The 23,444-nt window shown below is 34.8% G+C and overlaps 1 protein-coding gene and 1 non-coding gene across 6 annotated transcripts in view; one reads left to right on the top strand and one right to left on the bottom strand.

The window, feature by feature from the left end:
* The window catches only part of Pcca (propionyl-CoA carboxylase subunit alpha), a 402,547-nt gene that overhangs the window by 165,509 nt on the left and 213,594 nt on the right, over window positions 1–23,444 (bottom strand). For all 5 annotated transcript variants that reach the window (XM_023560628.2, XM_023560629.2, XM_003477596.5 and 2 more), the window contains 2 exons: window positions 21,093–21,203; window positions 15,657–15,759 (listed from right to left, as the gene is read on the bottom strand). In XM_023560628.2, coding sequence (XP_023416396.1) covers window positions 15,657–15,759; window positions 21,093–21,203 — 214 coding nt within the window. The remainder of the gene's footprint in view (window positions 1–15,656; window positions 15,760–21,092; window positions 21,204–23,444) is intronic.
* On the top strand, window positions 22,525–22,650 carry LOC111753901 (small nucleolar RNA SNORA31). Its single transcript, XR_002788669.1, has one exon. It is a non-coding gene; the product is annotated as a small nucleolar RNA SNORA31 (small nucleolar RNA).

Genomic DNA, 23,444 nt, shown 5'->3' with positions numbered 1-23,444 from the left:
TCGCTTAACTATGGGTCACTTTTTTTTTTTTTTTTTTGAGACTGGGTCTCCCTATGCAGTTCAGGCTGACCTTGAAATCACTTTGTAGCCCTGTCTGGTCTTGAACTCACAAGGAAGGATCCTCATGCTTCAGCCTCCTGAGTGCTGGGGTTACAGGCATGTGGCATTATGCCTGGTTTATCTTTAGTCTTTTTTTTGGTGGTACCAGGGATCGAACTCACGACCTTACACTTGCCAAGCAGGTGCCTGTGTTGCTGAGCTAAATCCCCAGCCTCTATGTTTATTCTTGAATTATAAACCAGGTGAATTTTTATTGTATACTGGATTGTATGCATGTTGCAGCTACTGAATACACTATGTTACCTTCATCTGAAAAGTACCGATTTTTTCTTTATTTAACATGCTTAAGAGTTGATAACTGAAGTTGTGGAGCCTTTCTTCAGTGTCATACTAAGACATTGTTATAGGCAGCTGAGTTAGTTAGAAATATAGGCAGTAAGGGGCCGGGGGTTTAGCTCAGCGGCGTGTTGCTTGGCAAATGCCAGGTCATGAGTTCAATCTCCGGTACCAAAAAGAAAGAAGAAAGAAATACAGGCAATGAGACAAAGCTAGGTCCTCGAAGGAGCCAGTGCAGAAGCCCAGATACCTTGCAACTGTGGGGAGACAAACACCTCCCACTGTGGGCCAGGCCTCAAGACAAAAGATCAAACAAATGTACCCATGTCTTAAGAACTGATATTCTAAATAGTTCTCTGTCTGAGAACTGAATAGTTCTCTATCTGACCCTGAGGAAGTCAGAGGTCATCATCCCAACCCTCTACAGGAAGAGTCCCTGCTCCCCAAGAATGCCCGCTTTCTATGTGACTCACTTCCTCATTTGTCCCCAGTTTAATCAAGTTTACCTGAACAATTAGTCTTACTGGTTAACCATAGTTCTGTCCCACCTTATGCCCATCTACCTTGTGAGTTCCCAGTTTTCCCCACTTATACCTGCCTCACCCCATAATTTTGCTCTATAAAAGTCCCTAGGAAAGACAGTCTGGCAACCTGCTCGGAACCCCTCTGCCTCTCTCAGACAAAAGCTTTCTTTCTCTCAGTAAATATATTCTGCTCTTAACCTCCATTGTTCCTAGAATTCATTCTTCAGTTTTAGAGGACATGAACTCATATCGAACATACAATAGGTCAGGAGATTCATTTCCCTATATCAAAATGTTTATTTCATTTTATTGCTAGTAAATAAAAAATCCAAATTCCAGAAGCACAGTCTTTCCTCCTGAGATCTGGTCTTTCTAGCCTTTTAATGGAAAGTTCAAAGTGCTTACAGTATCCTCAAATTGGATTCAGAATTCTAAGCATTATCATCTCCTTCTCAAGCAACTGAAATTTAAACTTGTTACATTCAGAATTCCAGCAGGTTTTATATTTTTGGGCTCCCTGGAGTCTTTATTGCACATATACACTTCAAGGTTTACCAATGATTTGAGGAAAACTAATTTCAGTATGGAATGCCTAAGTTGGTTGCTCCCTTTTTGCTATGATGCCCTGCCCAACTTTTAGCAGTTCTGACAATTCTGAACAATTTTCTTGGTGGTCTGAAGCCAATAAGCAAGTAAGCCACTATGCAATACTGGTTGCTCTTAAAGTAAAAACCAAGTACATGGGCATTTCACCCACTGTGGTTTCCTTCTGCTACGATCAGATTTAGTTGTTTATTTACAACCTTTAAATAGTTGTAGTTTTTATTCTATCCAGTATTTATAAGTGTTACCTGGGCATGAGTGGCTGGAAATAGGCTGCATTGCTTTCGCAGGAACTAGAACTTTTATATTTGTTCTAACTTTACCTCATTCAAGTCAGAAGAGAGAAGGGTAGAAGAGTATGAGTTCAGCTGTGAGCATCATTTCTATGTTCCATGTTGTTCCCAGGAGTACCTGGCAGTTCTACTTCCAAAAGTTGTTCTTGTCAGTAAAGAGCAGTCATATAAACACACCATAGAGCTATAAGAGATATTCTTAAATAAGCCTCATTAAAACCAGGAGATATAATGTGGTGTCACTTAACTTCTGCAATTTTAAAACATTGCATCATTCTTGTAACTAGCACCCTTATAAATTCATTTAATAGTCCTAACAAATGTTTTCGTGACTTGTACAAGATCACATCTGCAAACCGTTTAATTTCTAATTTAAATGTCTGCTGTAGTTTTATTATAAATGATCTTCATCATCTTGCCTTCTATCCCTGATTCATTTTTTTTTCCTTTCGTGGGTTTTATCAAATGTTTTCATTGCATAAGATAATCTTGAGAATTTTATTGTGTATGATGTAAGAAATTGATTGGGGAATGTTAAAACAACCTTGTATTCCTAGGAGAAATCTTATTTAATTACCGTAAATAACCATTTCATATATTCTTGAATTCAACTTACTTTTGAAGAATTTTGCATTAGTATTTATGAGAGATATTGGGTTTATTTTGCTGTTGTTTTGTTTTTAAACAGGGTCTCATTATGCAGTTCAGGCTGGTCTTCAACTCATTCTGTAGCCCACTACTGCTCTCTATACCTGTGAGTACATTTCATTGTTCAGTGTTCTTTCTTTCTAGCCTGAAGAACTTCCATTTAGATTTTTTGTAGAGCAGGTCTGCCTCAACTACTTCCCTCAGGTTTTGTTTATTTTGAAATGTGTTAATGTTACCTTCTTTTTGGGGGGTGAGGGGTACCAGGGATTGAACTCACAATCTCATGCTTGCCCGTCAGGCACTTACGCCACCGAACTAAATCCCTGGCCTTGTTATCTTCATTTTTAAAGGATAGCTTTGTTAAATATAAAGTACATTTTCCCCATCATTTTAAACATCATCCTACTCTTTTGTGACTTCCTTCATATCTGTTGAGAATAAGCTTTTAATCTCATTGAGGATCCATTTTATGTGATGAATTATTTTTCTCTTACTGTTTTCAGGGTAATTTTTTGTTTTTTGCAATGTGACCGTGATAAATGCAGGTGTGGGTCACTTTGGGTCTAGTCTAGTTGGAATTATCAAGATTGTTAAATGTGCAAACTGACATTCCTCCTCAAATTTGGGTAAAGTTGACCATGATCTCTTTAAATCCTCTTTCTTCTTCTTCTCATCTTCTGAGACTCTCAGCACATCTATATTGATATACCTGAATATATCCTTTTAGTTCTCCAGTGCTCTGCTCATTTTCCTGTCCACATAGTGGGTAATCTTTTTTTTTTTTTTTTTTTTTTTTTTTTTTTTTTTTTTTTGGCACCGGGGATTCAACTCATAACCTCCAACTTGCCAGGCAGGTGCTTCTGCCACTGAGCTAAATCCCCAGCCCCCAATAGTGGGTAATCTTAATCAATATATAGTCACATTGATTTGTTTGTTTGTTTGTTTTTGAGGCTGAGTCACCTTAAAACTTGGGGTGATCCTTCTGCCTCAGCCTTCTTTGAGTGCTAGGATTAGAGGTGTGCACCACCTGCAAGACTGGAAAACTGATTCTTCTGCCAGTTTGAATCTATTATTGAACACACACAAGATACTTTTTCTTTTTAGATATTGTACTTTTTGTTTCCAAAATTTTTATTGGCTATTTTACCATTTCTATCTCCATAGTGATATTTCTATTTAGTGAGTCATGGTTGCCACACTGTTCTTTAATTCTTCATACCTCATTTCACTTAGTTTTTTATACATATTTATAACAGGTTATTTATTCACACTAAGTAATACATCCAACATTTAAACTCCTTCCTGAATAGTTTCCATTGATTTCATTTTATCCTGTGAATGACTTCTCTCCATACCTATCCTTTGTGATTTTCAAGTTTTCTAAAGAGCAGGAACGTTTTCTAGGCTCAAGTATCTTTATCACACGCAGCATTATTTGTCATTTTTTAAATGATCTAATAACTCCTAAAAATAAAAAGCTGTTCTCATTAAAAGATATATGGAATAATTTACATAAAGAACATGATCTTTGTGAAGAACATGGTCTGAAAACTAGTGATCTAGATGAATGTTAGTTAGATACAGGGTCAGCATACATGAGTACTCAAGATATCAAATTAAGTGTGATGCACTGTGAGTGACTAGCAGTTTCAAAGAAAATCACATCAAGGGTGATGTGAATTAAAAAAAAATAAAAATATATATGTACATATATATGTCCACACACTTTTTAAAACTTTAAAAAAGGAGACATTTTAAAAAGAAGGTAAATTCAGAGTTTATCTTAGAAATTAATGTGAAATCTTTAGTGATTGTACAATGGAATATAGGACACTTAAATAACCACTATACCACCTTTTAAAACAACAATGCTTACAAACAATGTAGTTTACTATTTTCTACTCTTTTTCTTACACATGCATTCATAGGTTTCAGTATTTTCCAAATTTCACAGAATTTATTCATAGCGTAAATTTCAGTGCAACTAGTATTTCAGATAAAGATGAAATGGTAGCTCTGTGAAAGAAAATTCAAATCAAGTCAATTAAAAGAATCAAGATTTGAACATATACATTTTCATTATTAAATTCTTTAAGGAAAAGTAGTACTAAAGTAAACTGATGAATATGCTAATGAGTATACAATGCCAAAATCAATCTCCTAGAATAGACTTTTATTCTCACTCTGGTATGCATCACTACTTCATCTGTCATCAAATGTATAAGTCAAATAGAAAAATAAAGCACTATAATAAATAATCAAGGAATGTCTTGAAAAGATACATTTTCCTATTTGTACCAATCCATTAAAACTTTTAAATTTTTTATCTCCCTGACAAATCTCTCTAAGCCAATTTTAAATCCTTTTTTGGAACAGAGCTGAAAATAAATATATACAAATATTGCTCCATTACCTACAGAAAATTGCTTTACACAGATCGGCTAACTTGGATTTTTAATAATGATCTTTGTATTATGTAAATTAATCTTTTGACATTTTATTATGAATGCACTGATGGTGTTGATTTAGTTTCAATTCAAAAATCAAGGATTTCATTACCCTATAAAACATATCCAGAGTTCAAAGTATTTAAGGGGGGGTTAAACAAAATGCAAACATTTAATGCAACATTAAGCATGTGAAATAAAAACTTGATTGCCTAAAGAAAGCATGCTATGCTGTTACCCTGGTGACAGGTTAAAAAAGGGATTGTGAGCTGAATAGCTGTATGATATGAAATTAAAATGTTTCACATCGAACAATCCAAAATGAATTGGGAAAGGTTAGAGTACAGGAGAAAGAAATCAATTCTCCAATGGCAATGGTGAATGGGAAAGAAGTATGAATAGGATTTGCCAGTGGGGTGCAACAGCTGCCAAATATCCTGCAGCCAAGGAATTACAATAATACTGATGAAGTGTGCAAGAGCTTTTGGAATCATTGTAAGGAATAGAGAAATTCTCCTACAATAATGAGGCTATTCTGTCTTCTATTCAGCTCTTATAATGCAATCAAATTAGAGAAAAATATTTTTAAATTCATTTCACCAAAAATTTATAAATCTGCCATTTTACCCGCTTAATCAATACTTTGTGCTTAAAACTATTAAATTTCTAAATCATGTAAGACACAGTGATACTAAATAACTAAAAATATCATAACAGAGATAACAAAAAATAAGGCAAGCTTAAAGGAAGACAATATTTTCTTTTCTTATGCTGCATTTAGGGGACTTGTTCACTCAAATTTGAGTACACATTTCCAATGATACAGCACAGTTATGTATATTTATAAACATATACTCAAAGTACTATATAATAGTTATCCAAACATCAACTTCTTTGTTATAAAGACATGTATCCTGAGAATCTGAGAATACACATGAAACAAACATATAAAAGATGTGTTTTATTTTTATAGCAATGTGTTATAATATGGCGCACTCTTTGAAATTCAAAAGACATTTAAATTTAAAAGCCAATATGCTACTATACAACATTTTTTTCTTGGGCATTTTTTTTTTTTTTTTTTGGCTTTTTCCTTTTTTTCGGTACCCGGGATCGAACTCACGACTGCCTGCTTGCAAGGCAGGCACTTTATGCCGCTGAGCTAAATCCCCAGCTCCATCTTGGGCATTTTTTAAAACATGGCTATTTTTTCTACATTCCTTTTTCCAGTTACTGTTTAGTGGTTAAGATTATATTTCAAAACCCAGAACTTTTATTGTACAATTGAAAAATTAGTAACAGGTAAATGAATTATGTATCTGAAGGCAGGAAAGACTACTGTTTGTTTTTTATTAAGGGCAAGGAGAAAGAAACAGATAATTGCATCTGTCAGGTAGTAATCACTAAGACATTGTCATGGTTTGTGTTTGTGTCCCCCAGGCCTCATGAGTTTGAATTGTGCATTTGTTATTCATTCATTGTCTAGTGCTTAGATTGATGGTGTCAGTGCTCCACCCACAAAGGGGTGTAGCCAGGATGTGATGTAATGGCGGGAAAAAGGTATGTCTCTCTCTTTGCTGGTTCAAGCTTGCTGTCGGCAGCTGCCATGAACTGGGTCCAGCCATGCCCGCCTGTCTTGGAGCCAACTGAGTGTGGACTGAAACCTCCAAAAACTGTAAGAAATAAACCTTTCCTTTTCCAACTTGGGCTTCAGTGACAAGTAAAAAGTAACTAAGACAGACATTGTTTCTCCATTTTATCAGGAAGCCAAATGAGGAAAGAAAATACAATACTGATGAGAATACAATAGCAGCACACAAAGAAAAGTCAAGTCAGTGTAATTTTCCTTTCTGCAACTGTGGTTGAAAGAGTTAAACTGACAACAGGCTGTGTGGCCAGTCAAGAAACTTGCTATGTTCCACTAAATCTGAGCAATCCAGATAGCCAAGAAAATCCTCCTCAAAAGTGAATACTTTAACCTTTTGGGCTATACTGCTTTCATTAATATTATCACAGGCTATGATGAGTATATTCTATTTCTTGAATCCTTAACCTCTGCTCAAATATCAAGACAGATATAGTACAATCTGTGATCTCCTGCAATTCAAAGAGTATCAAAGTCATTTTATCTACCACTACAATTTCTCAAAGAGGAAAATGAAGTCAAAAGTTGATCCATTTTTGCCCAAAGGCCTGTAGCACCAAGACACATGGCAGTGTACTGGGGTCCTAGCTCCTGATCCCAGATACCTCAGTCAGTGCTGGGTCTACTCACTGTACTATGCCACATGCTCTACAGCTCAGTACCAGGTGAAGGGCCAAGACAACTAAAGGTGATTCTGCAAACTTCCTACCCCAAATAGCTGACTAAAGGAAATGCCATAAATAAAATGAGCTATATGGAATTTGATATATGCATTTTAGCATTTAGAAGTTGCGGGGCACAAACTCATACTCTACAATGCCAATGAACACTAACATAACTTAGTCTCCTGCAAATTAATTCTCTGGATTTATCAATTCTATCAGAATAAGATTTACTATCATATGATAATTTTCTAAGTGCTAATGTGGAATTTTTGAAAACCACTTTTTTGAATAGTATTTAATATGGCAAAATGGTGACAGTATAATAGTATATTTTCAAAACTAACATCTTTTTAACTAGAATGGCCATTTTCTGTAAAATCAAAGTTAGGCATAAAGCTTTATATTTAATAGATGGTAAAACACAAAGCCTCAAAAGAGCTGCCAATATACGTAGTCTCCAGTTTCTTTTGTCCCATTCTTTCTTGATCTCAAACCAATCTAATTTCCACCTTCACTTCACATGTGCCATCCTCTATAGCTCCTTGTGGAAAGTCTCCTCTGACCTCCATTAAATTCATTGAGTTTGCATCACAGTTGCTACAGTGGAGCTGAACTCCTCCTTCCCTACTAGTCCTTCCTTACTTGGCTCACGTGCACCATTTTCACTCTCCTCTGCTGCTCCCTCTTATTTTCCTTTGGTAGATCCTCCTCATCTTCCAGATCTATGAATGTTGAATTGTCCCATGGTTCAGCCCGACGCTACTGCAGCCTCTTACCTCTGGCCTCTGCTTTTATTCCCTTATAATCATTTACAAAAGTATTGCCAGTAAGATCTTGTTAATATATCTGTCACATGAAGCTTTTCTTTACTCAAAACCTGCAGTGGTTGGCTCCTGTTTCATCGTTTCATCTAGAGTTAAAAGTTTGAGTTCTATCCTGCCTAACACAGTTGCGTCTCCTACTACTACAAAATTTGTTTAGTCCTCTCAAAATTTTTTTTTTTAAATCAGAGATCAAACTCACAACCTCACACTTGCCAGGCAGGCATTTGTGCTGCTGAGCTAAATCCCCAGCCCTTACTTCTCTCAAATTGCACTGGCCTCATTTGCAATTTTTTTAAACTGCTAAGTATACTTCAACCTCAGATCGTTTGTGTTTTCTATTTTCTCTTACCAAAGAGTAGTCCCCCTGGTGTCTTTGAAACTCATTCCTTTCCTCATATAGTGCTACGTTCTAATGTTAACCTTCTCATGAAAACATTCTCTGTCATTCAAAATAAAATCATATCTATCTACCTTCTACCCTAACAATTTTCCCTTTTCTATTTTGGTCTTTCTTAACAAAATAACAACGATTATCATTTGACATACTATTTGTGATTACTGATCTGTTTGTCTGATTATCCACAACTTGAAAGTAAGCTCTTGGGGGCAAGAGTTTGATTTGCTTTCTTTTAATACTTTTGTGGTAAATTATTTTAATTTTCTAACTCAAATTCTTATGATATTCAAGAGAAGCCCTAGAAAAGCATAAGCGTAACATTTATATCTGATTTGCTTGTTAAATAAGGAAAGGAAAAATATATTGTTGAGAAAGAGTATTTTTAAACCACAGCTATCATACTTTATAAAGTATTTAAAAGGTCAAGGCACTTGAGTTAGAAACAAAATTAGCACATGAAGTATGATCAATATACACACTAAAAGACACAGTGCTATCAATACCTTCAAAATACTCTTCCTCATTTCAATCATACCACATCTTATTGTTCTTGTCACTTTTTGAAGCACTTTTGAAAGTCCTTTTTCCTGGGTGTCTTTATGAGGCACCACAAGAAATACAGTGAATGCTGATGCCAATTATCATTGAATTGAAAGATGGAGTCGTAAAAATATTATGGTGTGTTCTCATCCACTTTATTCACCAGATGTGGCACCATGAGACTTCTAGCTCTCCTCCAAAAATAAAATGATCATGAAAAATAAATGTTTTGAATTAGTTCAGCACATTAAGGCAGACTTGACAGCACCAACTAAAAACACTCAAGAACAGGCCTTCAAGAATTGCTTCAGAAAGCGGTAGGAATGATGGGATAAATGTATTCAAAGGGAATATTCTGCGAGGGATTAACAGCACTGTATCCTTCACTGTAATAAATGTTTAAAAATGTAAACATTCAATGTATTTTTTTATCACACTTTGTATCCATCACTGTCATTGTTCTTGAAACAATCTTTATCATCAGAGATAGTGTGATTGTATCAACTAATAGTATCAACTGAATAAGAAACACCCAACTAAATTGGGTCAGTATAGTTCTGAGTGTGAAAGATCCATCCTAGGGAGAATTGTGGCCAGAATGGTACAAAAGGGAAACAAAGAAGAAAGGATTGGTTTTCTTTCTTCAGAACAGCTCCAGTCTTCACCTTCACCTTGAATGTCATCTCTTGGCTTCTAGAGCAGACCCTTCAGCCTCTAGCACTGACTCTTCTGCCACCTGATACAGACTTGAACAGGACACTATAATGAGCTCCAGGCCTTCATCTGGAGGCTTTCAGATCACAGCACGCAGGCAGATCTTTTGCACTCTTCCACACCTGTCTCTGTAGGCTGCCACTGTAAGCAACTTGTAAATTTTTAGATATTTGTATGTCTTGCATTAAGTTTCCCTAGTAAGCACTGACTGATATAGATAGATTGTATATAGATAGATAGGAGGGAAAGGGAGAAAGGAAGAGAAAATTGGTGAGGGTCAATAAAAGCACTGTGTTAAGTATTCTGTGTCTCATTTGATAGTAACAAAAGCTATCTATGAACTATTATGATCTCCACATTACTGATGAAGAAACTCAGAACAATCTGAGTTAAATAATGTATCTTAAGATAATAGCTCCGGATCAGCAAACCCAGAGAAAAATCCAAGTCTCTGATAGAAAAGGCAGGGCTCTTAGTGAGATCTATTATAAGTTCTAGCCAACGGAAAAATAAATATTATGACTCAAAGAAATAAGACATTGAGCTATTAATTGAAGATTAATGGTTACTTTAGTGGATTACTCAATGCCAAAAAAAATTAGCCTAAAACAATTATGAGATTCTAATTCCCTCTTAAATGACTGGTTTAGGAATGGGCAGGTGGTCAATGAGAATTGAGAGAAAAGTGGATGGGTAACTTCTGAGAATGGTTTTCTCATTTCTTAGAGATAGATACAATCCTCTGAACCTTACATTCTCTAAACTTGACTCTTGAAACTTTTACAGCTATCCTGCTATAGTGTATGATGACGTGCAGGCTCAGAAGAAAGCCAAGTCTAGAGAACCACAAATAACTTCAAGTTTGAGATGAATCTATGAGCCTCCTCTTTTTGATCCTCTGAACCTCTTGTTCAATACGACATGACAAGTGCATCAGTCTGAACCACGATTTTTGTTACCTGTACCCAGAAGCTCCCAAGTAATTTGGGAGGCTGTTATTTCCTCCTTTACAAACCTAATGAAAAGTTATCATATTTGACTTTTAAATTTAACAAATTTATTATAAAGGATATATAAATACTAAACTAGACTGAGAAACACGGATTAGACCAGCACTTGGGAGGCTGAGACAGGAGGATCGCTGCAAGTTTGAGACCAGCCTGGGCTACAAAGTCAGCTCAAGGCCAGCCTGAAATGTATAGCAAAACCCTGTCTCAAAAAAAATCAAAAAAAAAGAAAAGAAAGAAAGCAAAGAAAAAAGAAACAGGGATTTGAATGATAGTTACTAGAATTAGTTGTGTTCAACTAATGTAGAGTTTAAACAGATCCAGAGATCTATTGCAAAGCAATGCACATATAATTAACACTACTGGGATACATTTAGAAATGGTTAAAATGGTAAATTTTATAAAGTGGTTTTTACTGTCAAAAAACCCCATAAATACCCTTAGCTCTACTTATCAATCAATATTCGTAGATGAATTTTGAATGGATTGAAGAGTAAAATGTTGGCAGTTTTTAAATTATTCACTTACACATCTCTGGAGAAGTATAAAGGGTAAAAGAAGCAACTGAAGCAAGAAAATCTAAGGTATTTACTACACATTCACAAAAAATATTTTCATAAAACCTATAGCCAACATTTACTTTTAAACACCTTGAAATACAATTAATGTATGAAAACAGGTAACACTGCCTTGCCCACCACATCATGGCTCAGCCCTAAGGACTGACCTATAAAAGGGATTTGGGAGCTTACTCTGAGCCCTACCCCTTGCCTAATTCTTGAAACTTTCAAAGTATGCCCTCCACTAAGGAAGAGAGATTTGTGCACTGACCATTCCACTATTGGAAAACTGGCCTGCCCAACACTAGAAATGATCTACAAAACTTAACAAAAGAATGGAATAATTACAGGAAAAACAATGGAGAAAGGAAGAAGTAAAGCAATCTAGTAAAGGCAGATAATGGCATTCTGACTGGGGTAGGAGAAGCCTGGAGCGACTGGGAGTGACTTGAGCCTAGGTAAGGGATAATCCTTCTCAGAAAGGTCAATCTTGATCCATAACTATTCAGATTTAAGGAAAAGAGGAAATTTGAACAAAAATAAAGATTACTGAGAGGCCTAAAATGTTACTGACTTTATTAATTTTTTATTATCAATTAGTGAAACAAATCACAATGCCAACAAATCATTCTAGTCAGATGAAAGTTATTTTTTGTAGGGTGTATCTATGTTTTCTTTTTGCTGCTGGGGACTCACGCCAAAGGGTATGCTAAGCACACACACTATCACTGAGCCACACCTCAAGCTCCCAAGCACTAAGGAAAAGAATGATTATAGTATATGTGCTGCCTAAGCATAGAAAACAATGATGATAAAGAAAAATAACTCCACAGTTTAAATCAGCATTTATGTAAAAAACATACCCACCAAATTTACTTTATAGTCATTCGAAGAAAAACTGCTATTCTTTTTGCATTAACTTTTCTTTTTTTTTTCCTAAAATGCACTACTATCATTTTACTATCTAAATACTGTGGTTGCATATTACTGTCTTTTTCCAAATCATAAATGATGAAAGAGTAAAATCCACAGAGAAAATGAGAGAATAAGATCAGTAGCCAAAACAAGCAAAACAGAGGAAAGACTGTGGGCTACTGGTTTGAAAGCAAAAATATTACATGAATACACCCACAACACAGCACTGTGGAACCACACCTGCAGGCTGACTCCTAAAATCCATTCCCAATCCAATTATAAAGACACAACTCAGAAGCTAAACTGTAAGGATTAAAATGCCTTATATCAGCTGTGATGAAGTATGTTTCAGAGAACTCTTTAGCAAGCAAGCAAAAATAACAATATTCACACTTTAAGAAAACTATTTGGTCCAAAAGATCAAATATATTTTGTTGGATACTGTAGATTCCTGCTACGATGGGTAGTATTAATTTTACAAGAACCTGGCCTACTCAATAAGTGATAAGCTCAACAGAAAATAAATTCACCAAAAATCAACTCAACAAAAATTTGTTGTAGGAAATATGTACACAGAATCTGTATAACTGAAATTTTAATATATATTTCATTAATAGGATTTTTCTAACTTCCAAAAGATAATTTAAAAATAAGATATTTAAAATTAGTAATACAACAATTATTAAATATATAATTTTAGGGAAAACTTACGCAAAACAAAACACAAAGGAAGATGAAGTTAATACAGAGGCCGGGATTTAGCCCAGTGGCATAAACGCCTATCTGGCAAGCACAAGATCATGAGTTCGATCCTCAGTACAAAAAAAAAGAAAGAAAGAAAGAAAAAAAATATATTAAAAGTGGCACCAAAAGTAAACATGAAAGGTACGCTTTCTGGGACTATGGAAATAGCACTTTCATAGATAGACATGAGTTACACAGGAGCATCCATTTATTAAAGTTATACAGGTAAGATTTGTCTCGCTTGCATTTAAATTTTACCTGAAATAATTAACAAGTTAGCAAAGCGAAGAGTAAGCAGAGATAAAGATGAAAAAAGGGAGATGCATTTTTTTATGGCTGTGAAGCTGGGTAATGAGTATAAGAGGACTTAAGTATATTCTGGAGTTTTTTTCGTAAGTGTAAAATTCTCTGTAATAATTAAAACTTTAAAAATGTCTCCAAAAACACTTAACGTGCAGAATATTTATAATTTTTGAAAAATTTAAACTATATTCCCAATCTGAATCTCATTATGTAAAATGTATCTATTACATGCATGTGCACTACAAATATTTATATACTTTGAAATGAGTATATCAAAGTGTTAAAAGTGACCACTGAAGAACTGTAGGATAACAGGTAATTTTTACCCTTTATCTTTCAGATTCTTACTGGAGTAAGTCAATACCCTGTGAAAATATACAGTATTTTAAAAATCAAATCAATTTATCTTTAGCTATACTTACAACTTCTGAAATAAGAAAGGTTCAAATAACTGAAAGTAAAGCAATCATGGTAGAGAAATTGTATTCATCAGAAGAACCACAAAAATAATGTAAAGTATGAAATTCAGGTTCCAAAACCAAAGCTAGGACTGCTTCAGCACACATGTTCAATAACCTTGGTGGAAATAGAGCCTTCATGATGAAAAGGTTCTTTGTATTTTACCAAAACATAGCCAACTAACCACATGTGGTTATTAAGTACTTGTAATATGGTTACTTCACTGTGAACCTGGGAACCTTCACTGGCTTCTAGTTTACTTTAATAGCCACCTGTGGCAAGGAGCTATCTGTTGCCTGGAAATATTCATTCTTTACTTTTTTAAACAAAAGAAAAACAACCAGCAGATTCATGGTGAAACTGATCATTTTTGTCCTCCTTCCAGTCACTGAGTAATTCACTAATATTTGGCATACTTTCATTTTTCCCTGGATATCTACCAAACCAAAACATTTTAGAAAAGTGCACACTAAGATTCTTGTACTTTTTTTTGAGAAACAGAATAAATAAAGCATAGTAGCCCTGAAGATGTTCGTGTAACCCTAAATTCAGTTGGGTTTCTCTTCTACTTGCTTCCTCAGGAATAATGTGAGTTTCTAGTTTGTGCTTTTCAGAGCTATTTAGTCAACCCTTTCCAGTTTTTTTCTTTTTCAGTCTTTGTTCTTTTTCTTGTGGAAAAGCAAGAAAAAAGCAATAGAAGTACCATAATGTTATCAGTAGCATGACTTTCTCACAAGTATTACTATAGCAAGTTCCAATAAACCAATAAATAAATAAATAAATAATTTTTTAAAAAATTTTATTTAAAGAAAAAAAACAAAACAGTAAATGGGTACAAGTAATAACAGAATTTCAAAAAAAAAAAAAATAAACAGTAAGAAATCACCAGTTAATAGATTACATACTGGTGAAAGGGTTTTGGCCAAGACGGGACACTGTAGCCAGGAAAACCTCAGCCAGAACCAGGAAGCTCCTATCTCCCCCGCCTCTAGGGATTTACCTGTGACTCTATCCTCCCCCCCCTTAGGAATCTGCCCCTGGCGCCAAACGTGTACCAATGAGATACCTGTGCATCTCTAATGACCCTAGGGCACTACCCTAAGCTTAGGCTACTTATATACCCCCACGCCCCATGTCTGCCAGACAGAAAGCCGGACTCCAGCGGTCGGGGGTGTTGGTTCTTTCTGTGTTCTCAGAATAAATTCCTCTTTGTTTTATACTTCACATCTTTTGGAAATAATCCTATCAATTGTCATCTTAGAAATAGTTGTTCAAGTTACAAAATTAAAGCATACAAAGTAGACATTCAAACAGTGAGATTGCAAACAGTTGATTCAAGAAAAACTTAGTAATATGGTCATCCATCTTACACACCTAAACACACTTGCAGTTGTATCCCTTGGAGCACTTTCTTTTGCTCTCTTTTTTACAATAGCATTTACACATTTTGGGTAATAAATAAATTATTAATAAGTAATCCGGTAACTTTGAACCATGAGTGTCACTGACATTTTCTTTTCACTTACCTTGGTATAAGGCATGTTTCTCCTTTCCCCTGGGTCACTTGGAAGCTAAAAGTTATAGTCAGGGCTTATAAATAGCCCCATGGTGTTAATTCCTTCTTTAAATTTAACAGTTTCAGACAGAGACAGAGATAATCTGCCTAGGCTTATTCTCATAACAAAACAGAAATAGTACAAAGTACTTAATTGGATTTCTCACCAGATATCAAAATATCTTCTTATCCCTATTAACATTTGAATTAGAGATCTTCATTCTTTTTTCCTTTCTGAATTTAAAAATGTTGTCTGAACACAATATATATGTAATATCATACTTAAACAGTGTAACTATTATACTTCTCCAAAGATATGTAAGATCTGAAATCAATCCAATCTTTTATTATTTCATATGCAGATCTGATTACCAATATTTTTTGCTCACTTATTTTGTTTTACAGGATCTACCATACCTTGAATGTCCTTGGAAATGTTGTGCTCGTAACTGGGATGCCACAAACAATGATGATGCTATTGCCAATAACTGGTTTCTCTCACTCTTTGTTAATGTGTGTCCTGAGGGAAGTCAAACAGTTAGTAAGCCACATATATAATATTAACATTGGTGGTTCTATCTTATAAATCTATAACCCATTCAAACAAGTGACTTGTCAGGAACCTATTATGAAGTTGGCACTGTATGAGGTACAGGAGTCAGTAGCACATGACTATTCAATAAGATGATATATTGCGAAAGAAGATCTTAAATACATACACAGAAAAAACACTTATAAACATGAAAGTCATACCTATAGAGATCTCTAGGAAAAACTTCAGCTCCCACATTATCTTTCTCACCCAAAATTTTCCTTCTAAGGAAGTGAAAGTAGAGGGTCAGAAGTGCCAATGGCTGCAGAAGAGGAGTGATGTTGCTCAAGGGCATAAACAAGGCCATGTTGTCTAGTGCAAAAGATTCAAAGAAAATAAGGGTGTGTTTCTCTTGCCTCTGTGAAGGCTTGAACCCTGAGCAACCAAGCAACAAATTTCTTTCCCTTGTTTTCTCTTGCCATCATAATGCTGCTGACCCAGGTACAGACGACTAACCTAGCAAGGCCTGGGAAGACCAGCTAGTGTGGAGGAGTGCTGTGCAGCGATGGAAACTTGCTCCAGTTGCAGAATTCCTTGAGAAGTGGGTGTGAATCAAGGCAGAATTTGGGCACTCCGGGGTCTGCAGGTTAACATATCCCTCCAGAACTCTGTAACCACATCACAGTTTCTAATACTACTTATCACAGTGATCCATAAAGACAGCACAGTATTAAATGGCACAGTAGAAGAAATTTGAAGCCTGGATCATCAGCAGTAAGATGCTACTTACAAAACTCAAAAAGAGAAAAAAATCCAGGTAGTTAAACTTATTTAAAATAAATTGGACATTATATCTAAAAATAACTCAAAGTAAAATATAAACATAAATATTTAAAATTAACACATAAATATTTTCTGCAAAAGATCTGCAGCACATGTTTCTATATGGTGAGGCACTTCATGAAATTTAGGGGTAGGGAAAACTTAAGTAATCCAATCTTCTTTGAGACAAACCTAGAGGCTATATAAACTAAAGCACAAATGTGGGATCTGCCAACTGGTTCTGGAAATTTAATCACAGCCCCTCTAGGTGGCTAGTAAACCACATTCTTAAAATCTTTGGAAGTTCCTGACTTTCTTCTCACACTGTAGCAGTGATGAAGACATTCCACATGATTCCATAATTAACTACTCTATATTAGAGTATTATAGAAATTGGGTTCCAGTCATCTCAAAATAGTCTAGAAGAAAAGTTTTCTAAGTATGGTCCATGGATGACTGAGGATCCTTGGGAGTCCTTCATGGGCCAGCAATATTAAAACTATTTTTCTAATAATAAGATTTATTAGCTTTTTTGTTTTACTTTTAAACTCCCATTTTCTCAGGCATGTACTGCAGAGGTTCCCAGATCCCAGGACACATATTTTGATGTATATCACATAACAGATTAACTATCATTACTTTTTTTAACTGTCATTACTTTTTAAGTGAATTAGTAAATAAACATTTCGTGGTTTATTAAATGTCAAATATCATATGATATAATCAGAAAGCTTCCCAGTAATTTTTTTTGGTCATGTACCGGGGATCAAACTCATGAGCACACACTTGCAAGGCAGGTGCTTATGCTGCTAAGCTAAATCCCCAGCTCTGCTTCCCAGTACTTAAAAGATCAGTGCTCCTTAAAAGTCACTGGGCATCCAAATCACCTGATTAAATCCTGGATTCCTCCCCTTCTCCTCAAGAGACTGGTACAAGGAATAAGGTGGGGCTTGCCCAAAGTAAGTCTTCAAGATCAGTCAAGCCAGGATCTCACTCTCAAAAAGAACTGTTTCAGACTCATATTTATCAAATTATGGAAGAGAAATTATCAGAGGACTTTCAATATAATACTTTTCATGGAAAGTGTGTGTGTGTGTGTGTGTGTGTGTGTGTGTATACTCTTGAATTCAGGATATAAACATATCTCTTCCAGTGATTCAGTCAAAATACATGCATGTTTTCATATACATATACACAAAACATCATCAGTGGGAGAAAAGGCAAAATACTGCAAAACTCTTTTAACAGCAAACTACTATGTCACTTATTCTAATCAGCTGCTAGTGCACTGACTGAGCAATGCCAACAAATTAATTTTCCAAATAAAACTGACCATCACTCAATCACATCTCTTGGGCAAATTGATACAATGCATATCAATTTAAATCATTTTACTGACTCTCTACTTCAAGAAGTATTCATTTATAAGACAACTTATCACAGCTGACAAATTCTTATAATAGTTCTAGCATAAAGCGATTCCTGATCACACATCAGAGTGACCTTAACTCCTGTATGTCCTCTGGTGTGCTAATGATAGTAGAAGTGCATCTCTGGCTTTGGACTACCTTTGAAGTCCTCTATTATTTCCCCCGTGCTGATAGTGTGCTAGCCTGGTGCTAAGTGAAACACATCTGTATTACATTCTAGGCTCCAGACTAATGAAGACAAAGGTACTCCGTTTACTTTTCATCCATAAATAACCTTTGGAGGTGCCATGAAGGGAGTTGAGAAGACATGCTGACTTCCAACCTCTACAATGTAAGTCCCAGTAGGGCAGCAAATTCTTTCGCTTACTGAGCAACCATGGTTACCTAGAACTCTAAGGTACAGTATGTATTTAATTTCACGTTCTTCCTATCCTTTTTTGCAAATGTGAACATAAACTAGGATTCTGCAGTAATAATGAATGACTCATTTTTCCCCCAGCTTGTGATTCAACTTTCTTAGGTTGTAAAGTCAATAAAGAATCATCTTTCAGCTTTTCATTTTCTAACATTCTCTTTCCTTGTGGCCTTGTGTATTCAAAAATTCAAGTTAGTGGGGTTTGGGGGGAAATGTGCATATTTAAGCAATCATCTTAACTTAAAAATTAGCTACTTTCTTCAGCAATTTCCTCAGAATAAATATAGTATACATATTGAAATATGTCTAAATACTTACTCATTTGAAAATATTTTCTAAAAAATACTAATAAAGAATCTTAGGCATAGTACTCTTAAGTCAAGTTCTTTCCTATGCACATCTTATTTTTCAATTCTCTTCTAATTCATATAATTTGAAGATGATGGGGCTGGGGATTTAGCTCAGCGGCATAAGCACCTGCCTTGCAAGCAGGTGGTCGTGAGTTCGATCCCTGGTACCGGTAAAAAAAAAAATAAATAAAAAAAATAATAATAACTTGATGATGATTTCACTGAACACTTTTTGCATATCACTTTTCTTTCTTTCTAGAAGCTGTAAGTCTTTTGTTCTTGATATATCCAGGAGTTTTTTTCTATTAATCCTCTCTAAAACTCAGTGAGTTTTCCCATCACTCAAGGCTGTCTGAAGTACAAGGATAAAAGATTTCCCTATTTCTTTTAAAGTTATCCTTCATTTATTCATTTTTCTTTTCACAAAATGCCTATTGTTTATTCATTTCCATACAAAATCTTGAATCTTCCTACTGTATCTCTTATTTCATGACCAGTCTGTTTTTAACCTTTTTATTGCATTTTTTGGGAAACTTCTTCCATTATGCTGAATGACTCATCTGGTTCCTAGCAGTGACCATCTCTCACTTCGCTGAAATGTTTTATTTACTCCTAAATACCATGGTTTTTAGTTCATCAAGTTTTTCTTCTCTAATTTATGTCATTAACTGTTTTATTTTTCAGTAAGTACTAATCATCTCTCTCCTACACTAGCAGCTCATATAATAGATTTTAAAGGTTCCTTGAAGATTTTGCCTGTTTTCTCCTGCAGCCTACTATTTCTTATCAAGCTATCTTAACAGACACACTAGGCAAGTAGACATAAAAGCATATGAAAGTCCCAAGTTCACTTCAAAACTTGTTACAATTTTTAGTTAAACTTCAGAAAGGACAAGTGGCCAAAACACTAGGATCAGAGCACAGTAAACTGTTTGTTGGGTATATGTCTAGATAATTAAAAATATCCAAAGACTCCCTTCTCATCAACACTACAGGTAAGATTCTTTTCATTATTTCAACAAGTTTCTTCAGTGTCTACTATGATTTGTTGCTAGGGACACAAGAAGCAGTGATTTATGTGGTTCTGAACTCATGAAACGAAGAGATATTTAATGTATAATCACACAACTACAACAGTGAATCATGTTAAGAACATATTTTGTATTTTTAAAAATTCAAGGTTTAGAAGAAAAAAATCTAAAGAATCATTAGTCTTTGTTTTTGGAACCCAAATAAAAGACATTCTTAATTCCACACTAATGATAAAATTCTTTATTAAAGTTATGGGGGAAAAAGCTCAAATCCTATTAATCTCAGAAGCTTACTATAAAAACTATTTTCAACAGCTCAATTATATGAGTCTACACATAGCTCCTAATGTCACTATGTAAGTCATTTAATATACTAAATTAGTATAAATGGAAGACTGAGTAACCTCTACATATTCCCAAATTCATTAGATTTTGATACAGAGGCCTATGGTTTCCTTCTCATATAAATGGAGCCTCAGGCAAGTCCTGTAGGTTTCTTGATGACATACATTAGCCACATTTCAGTGCTCACTAAAAGTTGTCCTCTGTTTTTTACTTGATCAATTTTCTTTCTTTAGGGACAAGGTCTTGCTATGTAGTTCAGGCTGGCTTTGAACTCACTATGTAGCCCAGGTTGGCCTCAAACTCATGGCAATCCTCCTACCTAGCCTCCCAAATGCTGGGATTACAGGTATGTGCTACCACCCCTGCTTGGTTAGCAATTTTTCTACAATTTAGAAACTCTCACTGACAATTTTCCAGTGCTAAATTTCACATTCCACTCATTTTTTTATTTACAACTTTAACAAATTAAAACTATCGTCTTCTTAGCTATCTTTATTTTAACTGATAGGACTAGCCTCTACTTATCTGGAATTTTCAATATTATTTTCATCTACATATATATGAGAAGATCCTGTATATACTCATATATCAGAAGGGGTTATAAATCTGATTTGCCTTTCAGAAGCCAGAAAATTAGGTCTTCTACATGTTTTAGAATGGTCTACCTACATGTTTGCCCATATACTAAACCCACAGAATGTTCAACACAGTTGAATTCCTTACTCAACAAAACTGCAGATTATTTACATTAGTAAATCACATATGAATGGTGAAAAACATGATTGTCTGTCTATTGGTTAGGATACTCCAAATGTATAAGTCAAGAATAATATAAGTAAAGGACCTTAATTTCAAAATGGGAAAATTTATATATTCAATAAAGTATAAAAATAATTTTAAATAACTAAAATGTTTCAATAATACAAACCTTTAAAGCCATCAGGATACACTTCAGAGAGAAATTTAGTGCTGAAATCTCCTTTTACAAAGTGTGAGTTGATTATCACCTCTCGTAGTAAAGCAATGTTATGCGTTACACCTTAAAAATAAAATGATATGGTTGAATTGGAGAAGAAAAGTCAGAAAAAAAATCTAATTCTTACAACTTGGAGAAATTAGTTACCAGTGTATGATGATCTAAAAAGAACCAAACAAGATTTCTTATCTCTTTGATTTCAAGTAACAACAAATACCTGAATATGAGGAATCTGTAATATGTGAACTTAAAAATGAAGAAACTTGTTAATGTCAATTCAATGTGAGAAATAAGTGACTTTTCAATAAACGGTAGTAAAAGGGCCAGAGGTTTACCTCAGTCGCATAAGTGCCTGCTTGGCAAATGCAAGGTTGTGAGTTCAATCCCCAGTACCCCCCAATAAATAAATAAATAAATAAATAAATAAAATTTAAAACTAAATAACTAAATGGTACTGAAACAACTGGATATTCATTTAGGAGAGAGGGAGGGGAAAAAAAAGAAGGAGAGAATGAACTTCACCCCAGTTCACACCAGAGATAAATGTCTTATACTAATTATTTTGAAGGTAACAATAAACTATATAATTATTGTTAGGGCTGGGGATTTAGCTCAGCGACATAAGCACCTGCCTTGCAAGCAGGCGGTCATGAGTTTGATCCCCGGAACCGATAAAAAGTTAAAAAAAAAAGATATAATAATTATTGTTATTCTCTTATTATTTGGTTGTAATAATTTATTTTTCATAAAATAAAAAGAAAAATTAACTCAAATTAACTCAAGATATGAAACTGAAAACAAATTTAAGCCTTGTAGGAGAAAAATAAATGTGTTATTTTGGGATAGACAACAGATTCTTAGTATACAAACCATGAAGTTATCAACAAATTGTACTTCATCAAAAATTTTCAAGTCTACTCTTCAAAAGATACAGTGAAACTAAAATGAGCTGGGTATGGTGGTACATGCTTGTAACCCTGGTCCTCTGAGAGGTCCCAGCAGGCAAATAGGAGGTCAAAACTCAGCCTAGGCACCTTGCGACTTAGGGAGACCCTGTGTCAAAAAATAAAAAGGGTGGGGATGTAGCTCAGTGCAAAAACCCTGGGTTCAACTCCTAGTACTTCAGTCTCCCCAAACACACAAAAACCCAGAAATGCAAGTTGCATACTGATGCATACTTATATCAGATGAGAAACTGTATCTGGAATATATAGAGCACACATTTTAATAACACAATTATAAGAAAACAAATGAAGTTTTTAAAAAATGGTCAAAGATTATCCATACCACCAAAAAAGAAAATTAAAAAGTTCAAAACAATTCACAAATGGCAAGTAAGCACAGGAAAAGATGTTCAACATCATGGTCAAAGAAATACACCAAGCTGCATCCACTGATAGACCTTGAACAATTTGTTGTTCTTATGGTTTGCACTAGGATGCTAAAGGAAAAATCCCTGCACTTTCTGTCTGTCTTTATGGCAGCCCAGATTGAATTGGGGAGTACACCTGTAGGGATAAATAAATAAATACATAAATAGAAATACACTAATACACCACTGTACACCAATTTGCATAGCTAAAAGACGGAAAACACCAAGTACTGACAAGAATGTGGATTAAATGAAATTGTCACAACCTAGAGTAGTAATATAAAATGTTCATCCATTTTGAAAGACTTTGGCAGTTTCTGGGGAAAAGAAACATACTCATCATATGATTCAAACAGTTCACTCTTATTAAATGTTTGTCCAAGTTAAGTAAAAATGTAGATCTATGCAAAGATTTGTAACAGATTTACTTGCAACCTTGACAAACTGGAGACAATATAAATGGCCATCAACAAGTGACTGGATTAACACAATGAGATTTATTCATGCAACTGAATTTTAGGCATCAATAAAAAAAGATGAGTTAGTAACATGAAATAACCAGGGCCAACAGAATAATTGTATCAAGTTAAAGAAGCAAGACTAAAAAAAATGGATACAACGAAAGCCCTTTAATATCTAATTTCAGAAAGTACAAACCAAGCTACAATAACAGGAGGCAGATTACATGGGTACAATGGAAAATGTTTAGAGGGAAAGTGATTACACAAATTATGTGGAAACTTCTGGAAGTGATAAAAATGTTTGGTATCGCAATCAGGCAAGGTGTGACACACATCTGTAATCCTAGCACATCAGAAGGCTAAGGCACAAAGATCACAAATTCAAGCCCAATTTTAAAGAGATCCTTTCTCAAAATTACAAAAAAAAAAAAAAAAAAAAAAGGAGGAGGAAGAGGAGTCTGGGGACGTGCT

Source organism: Cavia porcellus, unplaced genomic scaffold, assembly GCF_034190915.1.
Source record: "Cavia porcellus strain 051 isolate PalLab524CR breed Dunkin Hartley unplaced genomic scaffold, mCavPor4.1 scaffold_4, whole genome shotgun sequence".
NCBI classification, from domain to species: domain Eukaryota; kingdom Metazoa; phylum Chordata; class Mammalia; order Rodentia; family Caviidae; genus Cavia; species Cavia porcellus.
Note: the sequence above shows the minus strand (reverse complement) of the source record. Positions and strands in the feature narration are given on the sequence as shown.